The following is a 16,207-nucleotide window of genomic DNA, read 5'->3' on the forward strand; positions in this document are numbered from 1 at the left end:
TTGTGTTTATGGTCACAGCACACACCCATAGGTGCAGCTGTGCTCTGGCTTGCTGGAGAGTGAAGAGTATGGCAAAGGTGGAGCCTAGTCTTAAAGGGCTGGCCCTCTCATTCCCTCTCATTGGTGACCACTTAGTTGCATGGCAACATCCAACTTCAAGAAAAGCTGGGAAATACAGTATGGCTGGGAAGCCACTTGCCCTGCCCCAAATATATTTTCACGAAAGAAGGAAAGAATGGATTCTGTGGGCAGTCAGTGGATTTTGCCACAGTGTTTTGGGGGAATTTTCCATTGATTTACTTGGACCAGAATTTTTATGTAGAGTGCTTTCTTAGGGGATATTATATTGTGATTTCCAAAGGGTGACATCATATTGTTTCAATCAGGAACTACTCACAAGTTGGGACTGACAGCTGTGTCTGAGGGTCTGGGGTCTGCACTTAATGGTGAAAGCATCAGGATGTGGAGTAAATGTCAGAGACTGCAGTTTTCCCCAGAGAAGAAGGCATCTTTTTTTATCTGGGCAGTGCTAAGGAGCTTTGCTCAAGAATTTCTCAGGGCCATTTCAGAGTGAGTGTGTAGCAAGGTGGATTGAGGGGGGATGTATAAGTTAGGGTTCTCCAGAGAAACAGAGGTAGTAGGATACATATACATATATATATATATATATAGAGAGAGAGAGAGAGAGAGAGAGACAGAGAGAGAGAGAGAGAGAAAGAGAGAGAAATCTGCAGGGCAGGCTGGCAGTCTGGAGGCCCAGGGAAGAATTAATGTTGCAGCTTGAGACAAAGGCAGTCTGGAGACAGAATGCCATCTTCCCTGAGGGGCCTCCGTCTTTTCCTCTTAAGGCCTTCCACGGATTGGATGAGGCCCAACCCATTATGGAGGGTAATATGCTTTACTCAAAGTCAACTGATTTAAACGCTAATCTTATCTAAAAAAATACCTTCAGAGCAACATCTAGACTGACGTTCAACCAAATATCTGGCTACCATGGCCTAGCCAAATTGGCACATGAAATTAACCATCACAGATGTGGAAGAGAATTACACATACTTCTTGATTAAAGTAGCCACATGCTCAAAATTTCATTGGATGCCTCTGCTTTCCCCTCACCTTGTGCCTGGATGGTCACACTACGCAGGCCTGCCTGAATGGCCCTGCTGCACATACCTGCACAGCCCGCTGGACCCCATCACTCCTGAAAGTGAGAGGGTCTGGAATGCTGTGGGCATGAAAGGCTGAGACCCTCACCGGGGCTGTGGCTGCCCCATGGCACCCTGCTCGAGCCAGGCTGGGGCCTGGGTCTTCCCTCCCTCTGCAGTCTCATGTTGGTAGCCTTGGGGAGTAGAGACTGGGAGGTGAGATTGGGAGGTGGCCAGTTCCTTCATGTTGCCAAGGACAGTGGCCTGGGCTGGGCCCCTTGTCCTGACCTCTGGGAGTGGTGGCCAGAACAGCTGGGAAAGACTGAGGGTCACATCATTAAAGGACTTTCATAACGTCCTTCCAACCCAGCTGGTCCGGACATGCTGCACCTTGTCAGACCCGTGCTCCCACCTCCCTGAGCCTGGAAAGCAGGTCCCTGGGGAGGACATGGTCATGGGGACAAGCATGTGTGCTTCTGTTCTCTGGAAACTTCTGACTCAGGGAAATGCCCAGCCCTGCCCTCAAGGGGCTCTAAGTTGGAGGGGGGTCCATTCAGTCAGCTCCCTCTCTGGAGCATCCTGGAGGAGGCACTACATGACCTTAAACTCTCACAAAACAATGCAGCAGGCCTACCTCCCTGTTGCAAGACCCATACCATGCCTGCTGCACCCTGCTGCCAGCGCCCAACGGCGTACCGGGCAGAATCAGGGACCCCATAAACTTCTATGGTTAGACTCACACAAACGCAGTCGCTCTGCTGCACAGTGATATATATGATTTTATACACATGCATGCACACATGCCCGCAGAACCCTTTCTGTGTTCTAAGACATCTAAATTGTTCCTCCAATGTAAAGTCCACTGAATGTCCCTCTGCCCCCGTTTCCTCCCCCACTTCCTCTGGACCTCAGGGGCATTGAATCAATTAATAATACGCCTTGGTTCATGACATCTTCTCATCACTGGTCCCTGCAAGGCCATCTTTTATTAACTAATGAACCAATAGAAATACTATAGCAAACACTTATGAAACAAATGTCCCCATGACACCTAGAACACTGACAATTACTTTTACTTACCCTTGCGGCTCTCCCCTACCCAGTGCCCTTGTCTCCCACTCCCGAGGCAGCTGCTCTCCTGAATCATGTGGTCCTCATTCCCTTGCTTTTATTTTTGAAATGCTATGCTGAATCTATATTTCCTACAAATTATGATTTTTTGGTTTACTTTGTTTTAGGTTTATATGGAGATCTGCTGTATGTCATCTTTTGGGGGTTAACTTTTTCTTTCACAATTCCATTGCTAAGCCCAGTGAGTAGTAGTCCATTGAATTTCTGAGTAAGCAAATGAAATGACTGCCCATCACTAGTGAGGCCAACGCTCATCTTGGCTAAGGCTGGTTTTAGGCCAGCGTGTGGGGTGGAGATATTGTATTTGCATGCTCTATAACTCTGGTTTATTTAGTGGCTCCAGGGGTGGATCCCCATTTTATGGAACTTGGACAAGCATTAAAAAATGATTATAGGTATTTATAATGGTTGGATCTTTATTTTGATGATGTTTTTGTCCCATGTCTGCATGTTCATTGTAAGGAGTCATTTTTGAGGACCACCACCATTCACATTCTGGCAGGAGAGCTGGACCCCCTTACAGTACTCTGTGGGATTCTCCAACTCACGGGAGCACAATGCAAAAAAGTCAGGATGACTGGCTGGGATCTGTTGCAAGAAATGGGATATGTGATGCAATCCACTCCCTCCTCCAGATTGCTGGCAGGACACCCTTCACCCTTCCCATACTGACCAGATTGTCCCCCTTCATGTGGCATCTTAAAGTTATCTTAAGGTTATTGTATCCCTAGGAGCCAGCTATGTATCTGGAAATACAATGCATTCCTGTGCTTCTCTTGCTTAACCACTCCATTCCAATGTAGTAAAAAAAAAAGTCCCACAGTCAGGCAAGTATAACACACACACACACACACACACACAATATGTCTAACCTAAAATCTACCTGGATTACTGATTGTTGTAATTGCCTCCTAACTCAACTCTCTGTTTCTATACTCACCCCTCTACAGTCTGTTCTCAACCCCAAAGCCAGAGAGGTCCTGTTAAAACCTAGCTTAGAGCCTGTCTCTCCTCTGCTCAAAAACCAATTCAGAGTAAAAGCTCAAGTCCTTCCAAGAGCCACAGGCCTTCATAGTGGGTCTTGCTGCCTCATTCCCTCCTGGCCTCCCTGTTTCACAAGCACTCAGGCTCGATGATGTCTCAGGACCTTCGCACTTGTTTCTTCTACCTGGAGTGCTCTTTCTCTGAGTATCTGCATGGCTTTTATCCTGTCTTTCTTCAAGTTTTTGCTGAAATACTACAATCTAAGTAATCGTTATGGTCTAATGTTTGTGTTTCCCCTAGACTCATATATTGAAATCCTAACCGCTAGCATGATGGTATCAGGAGATAGGGCCTTTGGAGGTGCTTAGGTAATGACGGTGGAGCCCTCTTGGAGGGGATTAGTTCCATTATAAAACAGGCCCCACCAAGCTCCCTCACTCTTTCTGCCATGTGAAGATGCAGTAGGAGGATAGCCATCTACGAACCAGGAAGCAGGCCCTCACCAGACACTGAATCTGTCGGTGCCTTGATCTTGGATTTCTATACTTTCCTTTTGAAATAAATCTGGAAACACGTGTGTTGGCTTAAAGTCAATAATATGTAAGTAACAATATAGGTTTTATGGACTGAATTGTGTCCCTCAAAATCCATATGTTGAAGTTCTAACCCCCAGTACCTCAGAATGTATGTGTAGTTGGAGACTGGGCCATTAAAGAGGTAATTAAGTTAAAATGAGGTATTTAGCGTAGACCCTAATCCAATTGACTGGTATCCTTTAAAGAAGAGAAGATTAGGACACAGACATTCAGGGGAAGACCATGCGAAGACACAGGGAGAAGGCGGCCATTTATATGCCAAGGAGAGAGAACTCAGAAGGGACCAACTCTGCTGACACCTTGGTCTTGGACATCTAACCTCCAGAACTGTGAGAGAATACATTTCTGTTGTTTAAGCCACCCAGTGTGTGGTACTTTGTACACCAGCGCTAGCAAACCAATACACTGGGTGATGTGCAGATGGGGCAGAGATTGTGAAGGTGGTCCCCAAGTGACTGAGTTTGGGGAAGCTGGTACTGGGCAAAGGCATGGGTTTGGCTGGAATCCTAGCCTTGTCAGTTCCTAGTTGTGTGATCTTTAGCACAATCTTAACCTCTCTGAATCTCAGTGTCTTGGTTTAAAGAATGGGCCGATAGCAAGCACCTTGCCTGGAGGTTGTAGGATTAAAGATGTGATAATGTGTGTAAATGCCTGGTGCTCAATAACTGGCAGTCTCCTTATGGGAAAGCAGGCACCAAGGGGGCCAGGGATCCACCCTTTAATTTGAGCACCAAGTCAGCAGAGAGTCCTGGGCCTCCTCATCCCTGCAGCGGAGACCAACCAAGGTGAGTCAGCCTGGGGGAACCCAGGAGACGGCTGAGGTGCTGGGGGTGGACCTCTAGGGGCCACTTCACTGTGGGTTTACTCCTCTAGGAACCAGAAGCCAGGCACTCTCCCCAATTCACACCTTGTGAGATGCGACTCAGATTGGAACAGCGACTTGCTCTAGGCCACCCAGATGGACAGGGCCAGTGCCAGGACCCAAGCCCGGAGCCCGCGGCCTGATCCCTGGGATGCACGGGGCTTGTACCTTCTGGGTTCTGCCTCCAGCTCTCAGGGCAAGTTTGAAGGTTGCTCCGCCCCTTCCCTCCCGCCTTCCCAGCCCGCGCTCTCCCAGGGAAGGGGCGGAGTTCTCCGGCTCTGCTGACACCGTCGCCACGGCAACGCGGCCATATTGGCCCCAACGGACCCGGGATCTGGGGCTGAGGCGCTGCGGCCTCGTGGGCAGACCGGAGCATGGACACCCTCTTCGTGGAGGAGGTGGCGGCCTCCCTGGTCAGGGAGTTCCTCAGCAGGAAGGTACGTGGCGCCGCCCTCACAGCCCTGGGAAGTTGCTCAATTTTGGGGGTGGCGGGGGGAACAGTCTGGAGGCACCTCTGCAACCTCTGCACCTTCGGGGAGGGAGCCCTTCCCCGGCCCGCTGCCTGCCCTAGAGATGCCCGATGCAAGCGCCACTTTCCCGGGCCTGGGGAACTACATTTCCCAGGAGCCATTTCTGTCACGGTGCACTTCCCGCAAAGCGGGGCAGGACCGCGGCCGTCCTCCCGGGCATCTCCCTCCAGGGCGCGCGAACCAGGGGCCTGGGCCCTCCCCATTTTCCTAAAGTTCACGAGGCTCTGGGAGCCCAGCAGGCCGGCCTTGCCGCCGGGCTCCATAACCAGTCCCAAGGCTTACATCCCACTAGGAAAGAACTTCCCCCCAAAGGAAATCCAAAGGGCTAAAAAAGTTCTTGCCAGTCAAACCTTTTAGTCCTGTTCATCAGTGGGAAGTTCAATCGTTGAGGTCGTTTTGTTTTTAAGTTCTCCTATTGTCTTGTCCCAGGAGAGTTTTCAGAGAACTCAGAAGTTGGGGAGGTCCTTGGCTCCCACCTGCCCTGACAGTGGAGATGAAGGCAGGCTGGGGAAGAGGTCACTGGGGGTCACTGTGTATGGGTGTGTAGGGAAAGCACCCACTGCTGACCCAGGCTGACCACCTGCTATGTGTTTGGTGTCCTCCTGGTGTCATGTTGGGCGGGGACGATGGGCTCTTGTCTGGCATTAAAAGACACACACAGACAAAATAAACAGTGTTTTGAATGGGGGAAAGGGAAGGGCTTTGGAGTCAGAGGGAACAGTTCAAATATCCGCTATTAATTAGCAGCTCAAGCTGGAGTACCTTACTCACTGCCTTGATTTCCCTATCTGTAAAAGAGGAATAATAAGACCTACTCTTGGCAGATTTATAATGAAGATTAATAATAATGTACGGGCAGGTCCCAGCCACTGTATCTGGCACATAGTAGGCATTCAACATTGTCCCCTCCCCCATCTCTGAGGTGCACCTGTTTTGAAAGTGTCTTTCTTTGCTTTTTGAAAATGTATTTTTATTTAAAATGCTATGTGGCCTCACTGTACCTGCTCTGTTTTTATGGCTAGTTGACCTGCCATCACCTAGTCCTGGCTACACACGGGATATCAGTGATACACCCTGTGAGGCTGACCACGGCCATCGTTTCTTTTAAGTCTGGGCTACTAAGCAAAACTCTCTGAGAGTTTTCCTCATGCCTATCCTTTCTTGAGTACAAACGAAATCCAGAGACCTCACCTGATATCCAAGGCTCCCCTGTAGCTTGACCTCACCTTACCAGCCCAATCTCATTTCCAGCTTCTCTCACATGCTTTCTTTTCCCTGTTCCACCCATGGCCCATCCCAAGTTCCATTTCCTTCAAGATGTCTCAGGTAACTGCGGCTGAAATAACTGACTCATTTGTCTGTGGTTTGCTCGTCAGTGCTCATGTCATAGTTTATACATCTGCCTGTCTCACCCACTAGACAGGTCCACAGAGCTGACACCTGAACTGGGCGGAATCTTGGCAGTCGTCTGGTTCACCTGGTCTCCTCTCCTTCCTACTTTTCATCGGGGCACACTAAAGCCCCGAGAGGAGAAAGGAGTTGCCCGCAGTCATTCAGAAAGTCATGGAGAGCTGGAACTGCAGCTCAGGTTGGCTGCTTTGCTCATCACCTTCTGCTCCGGGGCAGAGACTGTGTACTCCCCTCAGGGCTTGGCACAAGGCAGGTACCGAGCAGTTCTAACCAAGAGAGTGCCCATCGTGGTGCAGGGTACCTTCTAGATGCCTGTTTATTTTCTCAAATCCTCATAACAGTCCTGAAAGAGGTATAATTATTCCCTTTCACGAAAGACTATGATCAGACTGGCAGGCGAAGAAACCTGCCCAGGGTGAGCAGGTCAGATCATGTCACTCCTCTGTCCAAAACCCTCCATGCGCTTCCTTTTGCAATTAGAATAAAATCCCAGGGAAGGCCTCACCAGGGCCTACCAGGCTCCCCATGATGCAGCTGCCGGCTCCCCCTTGAACCTCACCTTCCACTACTCCTCCTCTACCCTCCAACCTACTCTGTACCCAGCTACACTGGCCTCCTCCAAGCGTGATCCCCCTGCAGGGAGAATCGTGACAGCCTCCTGGCAATGGCAGGGTCCACCAAGGTGACTCTTCTGGTGCCCTAGCCTTCCAGGCCTCCCTCCTCTCGTGCCCCAGCCTCCCTCTCCTGCAGGGACCTGTCCCATCTGCCCTTTGACACTCCTTCCAGGTGGTCATGCCCTAGGCTTGTTTCCATAATCTCAGTTCCAAGCATCCCATCGTCCCTCACTTCCAGCTCACCCCCATCAGTAGCCCGATATAAACTATTCTTCAGCCTCACTCCCATCTCCATTCCACTGTTCCTGCCAACTTTTCACCATTCCTCAGCCCTCTTGTGACCTCTCCTCATGTCTTACCCGCCCATCATTGTAATCACGCCCTCAACACCATGCTCAACTCCCTTGCCTGTCTCGCTCTTCTTTATACTCCTCTGATGTTAAAAATTCAGCTTGGTCTACTCTGTGCCTGCACTGCAGAGCTGAATGGGGCTGGGGGAAAACACACCACCGTGTTGATGGTTTCATGCCAAATTCATGGCCACTCACCCCTGTGATGCCTCAGGGATGCCCGCCCATCTTCTTATACCTCTCCAGCCCGTTCACTCTCTCAAATCTTGGCCGACCATTTCACACATCTCTCTCCTCAAGCTGCAAAGCCCCCTCCCCCTCTAATTTCACTGAGAAAATAGAAGCAGCCTTGAGAAAACTCCAGCACGCCCTACCACCACAGTAACTAACCTTCCTGGGCCTGAACTATTCGCCCCACCCTGCCTCCTGTTCTTAGGAATGAATTCTCCATCTTCCTGGGTAAGGCCAACCCCTCCCTGTGTGCCTGTCCCCTCTTGTGTGTTCCAGGACACTGGTGCAGTTATCATCATCTCTCTGTATTGTATCATACATTTTGCTTTCTCTGCTGGGTTAGTCTTATCAACATGTATACGTGCTCCTACCAATTCCGTCTTGACCCCCAAGCCCCTCCAGCTACTAGTCTCTTTCTCTTTTATAGCAAAACCCATGAAAGGGCTCTGTATGCTCTGATTCTAATTCTTCTCCCTGTTTTCTCAAACCCACTTTAATCAGGCTTTTGTCCCCATCACTCCATGGAAACAACTCTTGTCAAGTTCACCAATGACTTCTGATTTTCAGTCCTTACACTTATTGATCTAACAATTGTGTTTGACTCAGTTGATTATGCCTTTCTTGGAAACTCATTCCCCTTGGCTTCTGGAGATCAGCCCCTCCTGGTTTTCCTTCTATACCTTCTCAGGTTCCTGGCAAGTCCCCCCCTGGCTTCCTGAGCTGTGCATGCTGGTGGGCTTAAAGACTGAGTCTCTGGCCCTCTTCTCTTCTCCATTCACTTACCACCCACTTCCACCACTGTTGTGGGTTCCAATACCATCGATATGCTGACAATTTCCAAATGTCTATCTCTAGCCAAGACCTCTCCTTGAACTCTTACATTCTTTCCAACTGCCTATGTTACATTTCCACTTGGATATCCAATAAACATCTCAACTTAACACGTTCAAAACTCAATTCCTGATTCCTTCACCTCCTGCAATTTTTCCCACTTCAGTAAGTAGCATCACTAACTGTCTGGTTGCTTGGACCAAAACCTTTGGAACCATTCCTGGCTTTTTTTCCTTTTTGTGCACCCTGCATGCAGTCCATCAGTAAATCTGTAGGCTTTCCCATCAGAGCACTTAAAGAATGTAGCTACTTATTCCCCCTTCTGCTACAACCACCCTGGTCCAAGTCACCTCCATCTTTCATGTGAGTTGTTCAGTAGCCTTCTAATCTTAATACGTAATCCCCTGTCTCATACAGTCTGTTCTCAGCCTAGCAGCCAAGTGATCCTTTGCAAATATAAGTTAGTCCAGGATGCTCCTTTTTTCAAATCCTCCAGGAGCCTTTCCATTTTACAAAAGCTGACAAGGCCTTTCCTTAGCAAGCTCTGGGCAACCTCTCTGACCTCATTTCCTGACACTTTTCCCTAGTTACATGGCTCTAGCTGTACTGGCCTCCTTGTAGCTGCCACAGGGCCTTTGCCCTTGTAGAACACTACCCACAAGTGTCTGCACAATCTGCTCCCTTAGTTCCCTCATGTCTCAACTCTAATGTCACTTAATCATGAAGCCTTTCCTGATCACCTTTTATAAAGTAGCAACCCTGCCCTGCACCCCCTCCTGGCCCTCTCTGTTTCCTGACTCTGCTGTATTTTTTTTCCCATAGGATATTCTATTTGTTGTCTTTTTCCTGATAGTAGGTGAGCTCTATGAAGGCCAGGACTTTGGTCTGTTCACTCCTCCGCCTCTAGCAGATGAACTAGTGGACTAATGGTTTGTTCCTTTCATTTAACAGATGGGGAAACTTGAAGACAGGAGTGAGCAAGCACATGGATGATGCTCAATAAATAGTTGACTATCTAAAATAGTGTCTCCTCTCTCTGTTTTCTCTGTCTTCATAACAGAGCATATTAGCAGCTGGTGTACTGTACATTTACCCCTTTGTTTATGGTTTGCTTCTCTAACAGAATGTCAGTTCCATGAGGGCAGGGCTTGGCCATAATCCATCTATATCTCCTGCATCTAGAACAGAGCCTGGCACAGAGTAGGTGCACGACAAGTGTTTGTTGAATGAATGATGGGACCGATGACTGGCTGATTTCTGAGGGCATCCTTGTCCACGGCTCCAGTGGTTTTCAAACGCCAGTTTGCACCACAATCCCAGGGAATTTGTTACGTGTGCCAAGACTTGCTGATCTGAACTGCTGACGAACATCAAGAGTTACCCAGAAGAGAGGGACCCTCATTATACAGGTTTCCACATCACTTTGGTGGGAAAGCCATGGTTAAGCCCCCATGAAATGCAGGTGCCTCTTGAGTCCCACCTCTCCTTCCAGCTGACTCTCTTTAATGGACCCAGGCATGTCCCTACCTTTTCCCCAACATTTCTTTCTGTTCCCGCCCCCCCTCCCCACCCCCCCACCCCCGCCCAAGACTTCTTTTCATTTCTTTTGGATCGAGGTTGTGTTCATACGTCTTGTTTCACAAATTCTTCTTGTCCCAATTCATGGCAGGCAGCAGGTTTTGTCTTGTTTTCCCAGCACTGAGAGCCTCCGTAAAATTCTGAATACAAAGCCTAGGGGAGCCACTGACCCCTGGCTAGCACTGGGGTCTGGATCCATCAGGAGCAAGGGGCTCCCTTAATGCCAGGCTGAGCTGTGTGTGAGGCATCTCCTCATCTTCCGCCATTTGGTGATCACTGCGTCCTGGGGAGGTGGGCAGGCCACAGCTGTTGTCGTTTTCGAATGAAGAAGCCAGGCTTTTAGGGGGAATAGTGCTTCCCATGGCTGGCCTTCTGGGAGTTCAGGGCGGGATGATGGAAAGCGGCTGCACTGGGGCACTGCAGATGCTTACCACGTGCTTCCTGTGAGTCTGGGTCCTCGCATCACCGCCTCGCAGCCTGGGATGGTCAGAACTCCCGCTATGTGAGTCCACTGTGTTATGTTGGACAAATCGACCCTGGTGCCCCATCTGAAAGAAGAAGGGAATGAATATTGGCCTTTTGTTTATGCTTTTCCTTTTGTTTATTTTTAAAGCTTCATATCCTGTGGCCCCAAATCTAGGCCAAACCCAGGGCTCCTGAGCCAGCCTCGGTCCAGACAGTTGTTACCCGGATTTCACTTTCCTTTTCTATAAAACGCGCTGACAACTCCAGCCTGAGCCCAGCCCACAGGGTGGCTGTAAGATTTGGAATAATAATTGTGAAGATGATATCAAGTGTAAAGGTTATATAAAAATAAATGCTTAAGTCAGTTTTTGGTCCTCCCAGTATCCTGAGAGGAAGGCAGGAGAAGATGATCGTAAGGAACATCAACAGTCGTTTGTTTATCCTCTGAGTCAGAGCTCAGAAGGTTTTGATTTAAAATGGTAAAGAGTGATTCAGAGTTCTTCCCTCAGGGCTTAAAGAAGACGTGTGTGACCATGGACCAGGAACGCCCACGCTCTGATCTCAGCATAAACAGCAGAAACCATCTCCGAAAGGTTTTGCATCTTGAAGTTCTCTACAAGGAGAACAAGGTACATGCTTTTAACGTGTGGTACGGAGTTCTGGAACGGAATGTGGCAACGTCAGAAGCACTCATGAGCCCTGCCAGGTCATCCGAGACCAGTGGCCCGAGGCTTGCCATACATGCAGTCAGGGAGAAACAGACCAGGCTGAGGGCGGACAAATCCCAACTGTGTGTGTGGGGTTTCCAGCCTGAGTTGGCCGCACCCCACTGGCATACCGCGCTGCGCGTGCGCAGCTCTGGGGCGCATTTTGAACCCGAGCCTGCGACAATTATTCCCGGTGCTCCCTCCTCCCCCCATGAGGCTATTTTTAGTAAGACTGTACTTAAAAATATAGCATTCAGTTATGCTAAAAATTTCCATTCTCTGCCTGCATATGGTTTTCCTTCTGCAGTTCTGAGTAACACCTTTTTCTTAAGGTCACTGTGACATTTAATTCAGGCAGATGCAGGGCTTGGGTTCAGCTAAGCCGGGTGCGTTGGAGTTGAGGTAGCAAATGGAACAGGCACCTCGGGGTGCTTCCCTGATCCCCCAGCCTCGATGCCTCCACTTTCTGTTACAAGCCTTCAGAGTACCCCTTATTTTTCCTTTGTTGTGGCTTATTATGTTTATAATAGAATACTTACTTGTGTGGTGGTTTAATTAGGATCTGCCTCCCGCACTACCTTGGAGGGTGCAGGATACGTTGTATCCCCATACTTGACATGGGACTGATGACATAGTAAATAGTGTGTATTTATGAATGAATGAGCGAGTGAATGAATATACAGGAACGAAGGAATGAAGCTACCATTCTGAATTAATTGCTCTTTCTGTAAGAACAGAGAATGCTATAATTTGATTCAAGAATGGGCTCTCCAGCAGATGCCTTGTGGGAGGGCACAGTGTCAGAGTTGGAAAGAACTTCGTGATCATGTCGTTCAGCATTTATCACAAGTGGCAGCCAGGTGAAGTCCTACCAGAGGCCCAGTAAAGACCTTCATCCTCTGGGTCCTGCAGTGACACTCAGGCCCCTCCATCTCCTGTAGACAGGAGACTGTTGCCCCAGGTAGCAGATACTCAGCAATCCTCCTCTGGCTGTCTTTTAAGGCAGGAGAGTGGACTGTACATTTTAAAAAGATTTTCCACAGAGAGTGAGACAGTTAAGCAGAAAATTCAATTAACCGTTGCTGCACAGTGGAATTTTTATGTAAATACATCTTTACCTAATTTCCCAGAAGCATCTTTGCCATTCAAGTTATTTTTATTTCTTCACTGTGGTATAGTCTCCCTAAGGTAACTGTTATCTTAAGATACTTAAGATATTTTCATTAGATCTTGATAAGTGCCCTGATAATTTGATTTATACAGTAGTTATTAGCTGTTATACAATGAATTGGAGCTTATATTTTACAGGAAAATATACTCATTAATCTATCTATGGCATTATAATTTTGACGTTCACTCAGCGCAAAGCTAGAGTGATTCTGGGAAAGCCCTGCCAATTTAATGTTAATTCCAGTAACTTGTTTTTCCCTATTAAGTGTGCAGTAGATAAAATGCCTATGTAAAATTGAGGTTTCGAAAAATGGTATCTAGATTCATATAAAGGCTGTATCTATTATGAGCAAAGTGATGAGAAGAGGTACCTGGCTTTGCTTGTTTCTGAAATCTCTCGTATTGAAAGAAAAACAAGAAGGTTGAAATAATTATTTAACGTCCCCCCCCAGCTCTCTTCCTTGTAAGTTTCATCTAGACTTAGACAAAATAGCTTTTTGGGTCCCATTCTAAAAAAAATAAAACTGTCCCCTGATTTTGACTGCCTGATAATTCTGTTGAGTTTGATCATAACCCTGTGGGTCTTGGTCCCAGAGTTCTGCTGTGTAGGTCAAGGGAATAGAAAGGGGGAAAGACTGGATTCACCCGAGGGTTCCCTCTGTGCCAGGCTCTTTATCAGGCACTTTACCACTCTGACTGCAAACTCACCACATGCCCCATGCCTGGCCGCAGTTCCAAAGGGCCTGGGTGTTACTGGGCAGGTGGGGTGCGGACTGACACATGGTCTAGCCCCTGAGGCCAGCCTGTGGATTGCTGCTTGGATAACTGTGTCTGTACAAATTACTTACGAGACTTTCTAAAAGAAATCAAGTTTCTAATCTTGGTGATTCTGGCTTAGTAAGACTCAGCGGGGCCTGAGAATCAGTCTTTTAAAAAAACCTCCAAAGGTAATATTTAGTGCTGTCAGGGTAGGGAAATACTGATACCACTTATTTCCAAAACCTACTACTAAAGAGTTTCATTTTGGACTTCCCTGGTGGCGCAGTGGTTAAGAATCCGCCTGCCAATGCAGGGGACACGGGTTTGAGCCCTGATCCGGGAAGATTCCACGTGCTGCGGAGCAACTAAGCCTGTGCACCACAACTACTGAGCCTGTGCTCTAGAGCCTGCAATCCACAACTACTGAGCCCGTGTGCCTAGAGCCCGTGCTCCGCAACAAGAAAAGCCACTGCAATGAGAAGCCCGCACACCACAACAAAGAGTAGCCCCCGCTCACCGCGACTAGAGAAAGCCCGCGTGCAGCAATTAAGACCCAATGCAGCCAAAAATAAATAAATTTATTAAAAAAAAAAAGAGTTACATTTTATCTTTTTTAAAGATTGGGGTGTAAACGGAGTCAATCCTGACTGCCTCTCTATGCTCTTGCGCTAACTTTCTGCAGCGTTGTCTCTGTAATTCCTTGTGCCCAGTGTTAAATGTAGAGTACATAAACTAAGAAATCATTCAAGTCCCAAATGTTTATAAAGTTATAGGGTTAGCGATCATAAAGACTTAATTTTTTTTTTTAATAAAAGGATATATATTTTGTAAAGTTATTCCCAGGAAAAAAAAAACAAGAGGAAATTTGCTCGGGTATTCCTCTGTTCATATCACATTTTATTACAATTGTTCGTTGAATCTCCTGACTCATGCATTGGATAGCAGTTCCTTTAGGGTACTGATTTTGTCTTCATCTGTGTTGCTACCTAACACAGTACCTGACATATAATAAGCAGTCAGTGAATGTTTGCTGAGAGAATGTATGGATGAGTAAGAAGTTGATAAACTATGTCAAAGAATTGTGATGGCTGTCTTTCCCTCCCTTCCCCGAAGCTGTACATAAAATTAATGATTTTTTTTCTTCTGATGATAGGCAAAGGGAAATCCTCTAAAAACAAACCTTGAACTCATCACCAGATATTTTCTGGATCACTTTGGAAATACTGGTAACAATTTTACTCAAGAAACACTAATGCCTGCACTCTCAATACCAAAGAAAAGTAACAAATTACCATTGAGATGCTCAGAGACCACGCTGGTAAATATATATGACCTTGCAAATGAAGATGCGAGTTGGAGAACATCATTGTCAGAAACAAGCAAAGCCAGGTACCTCTTCTCATTTATACTGTGGATTAGTTTCTTATTTCTGCTATAACAAATTACTGTAAACTCAGTGGCTGTAATAGGGTTCTCCAGAGAAACAAAACCAAAAGGAACCAATAGGATATAAATGTGTATATGTATAAATATATATGTGCATAAATATATATTTAAATAAAGAGATTTATTTTAAGGAATTGGTCCATGTGGTTGCTGGGCTGGCGAGTCTGAGATCTATAGAGCAGACTGGCATGTTGGAAGCTCAGGCAGGATTTCTGTGTTACAGTCTTTTTTTTTTTTTTTTTTACATCTTTATTGGAGTACAATTGCTTTACAATGTTGTGTTAGTTTCTGCTGTATAACAAAGTGAATCAGCCATACATATACATATATCCCCATATCACCTCCCTCTTGCATCTCCCTCCCACCCTCCCTATCCCACCCTTCTAAGTGGTCACAAAGCACCGAGCTGATCTCCCTGTGCTGTGCAGCTGCTTCCCACTAGCTATCTGTTTTACATTTGGTAGTGTATATATGTCCATGCCACTCTCTCACTTCGTCCCAGCTTCCCCTTTCCCCCCACCCGTGTCCTCAAGTCCATTCTCTACATCTGCATCTTTATTCCTATCCTGCTCCTAGGTTCGTGAGAACCATTTTTTTTTTTTTAGATTCCATGTATATGTGTTAGCATATGGTATTTGTTTTTCTCTTTCTGACTTACTTCACTCTGTATGACAGACTCTAGGTCCATCCACCTCACTACAAATAACTCAAATTCGTTTCTTTTTATGGCTGAGTAATATTCCATTGTATATATGTGCCACATAGTCTTTATCCATTCATCTGTCAATGGACACTTAGGTTGCTTCCATGTCCTGGCTGTTGTAAACAGTGCTGCAATGAACATTGTGATACAGACTTTTTGAATTATGGTTTTCTCAGGGTATATGCCCAGTAGTGGGATTGCTGGGTCATATGGTAGTTCTATTTTTAGTTTTTTAAGAAATCTCCATACTGTTCTCCATAGTGGCTGTATCAATTTACATTCCCACCAACAGTGCAAGAGGGTTCCCTTTTCTCCACACCCTCTCCAGCATTTATTGTTTGTAGATTTTGTGATGATGGCCATTCTGACCGGTGTGAGGTGATACCTCATTGTGGTTTTGATTTGCATTTCTCTAATGATTAGTGATGTTGAGCATCCTTTCATGTGTTTGTTGGCAATCTGTATATCTTCTTTGGAGAAATGTCTATTTAGGTCTTCCACCCATTTTTGGATTGGGTTGTTTGTTTTTTATGATATTGAGCTGCATGAGCTGCTTGTATATTTTGGAGATTAATCCTTTGTCAGTTGCTTCATTTGCAAACATTTTCTCCCATTCTGAGAGTTGTCTTTTTGTTTTGTTTATGGTTTCCTTTGCTGTGCAAAAGCTTTTAAGTTTCATTAGGTCCCATTTGCTT

General features: G+C 46.8%; 1 protein-coding gene across 1 annotated transcript in view; it reads left to right on the forward strand.

Moving 5' to 3' along the window:
- Positions 1-5,046: 5,046 nt before the first annotated feature.
- MINDY4 (MINDY lysine 48 deubiquitinase 4) overlaps positions 5,047-16,207 on the forward strand; it is a 110,246-nt gene continuing 99,085 nt past the window's right edge. The window contains exons 1-3 of the mRNA XM_061198649.1: positions 5,047-5,155; positions 11,237-11,356; positions 14,517-14,752. Of these exons, the coding sequence (XP_061054632.1) occupies positions 5,093-5,155; positions 11,237-11,356; positions 14,517-14,752 (419 nt within the window). The 5' untranslated portion in view covers positions 5,047-5,092. The remainder of the gene's footprint in view (positions 5,156-11,236; positions 11,357-14,516; positions 14,753-16,207) is intronic.

The sequence above is a fragment of the Eubalaena glacialis genome, chromosome 8 (assembly GCF_028564815.1).
Source record: "Eubalaena glacialis isolate mEubGla1 chromosome 8, mEubGla1.1.hap2.+ XY, whole genome shotgun sequence".
In the NCBI taxonomy this organism is placed as follows: domain Eukaryota; kingdom Metazoa; phylum Chordata; class Mammalia; order Artiodactyla; family Balaenidae; genus Eubalaena; species Eubalaena glacialis.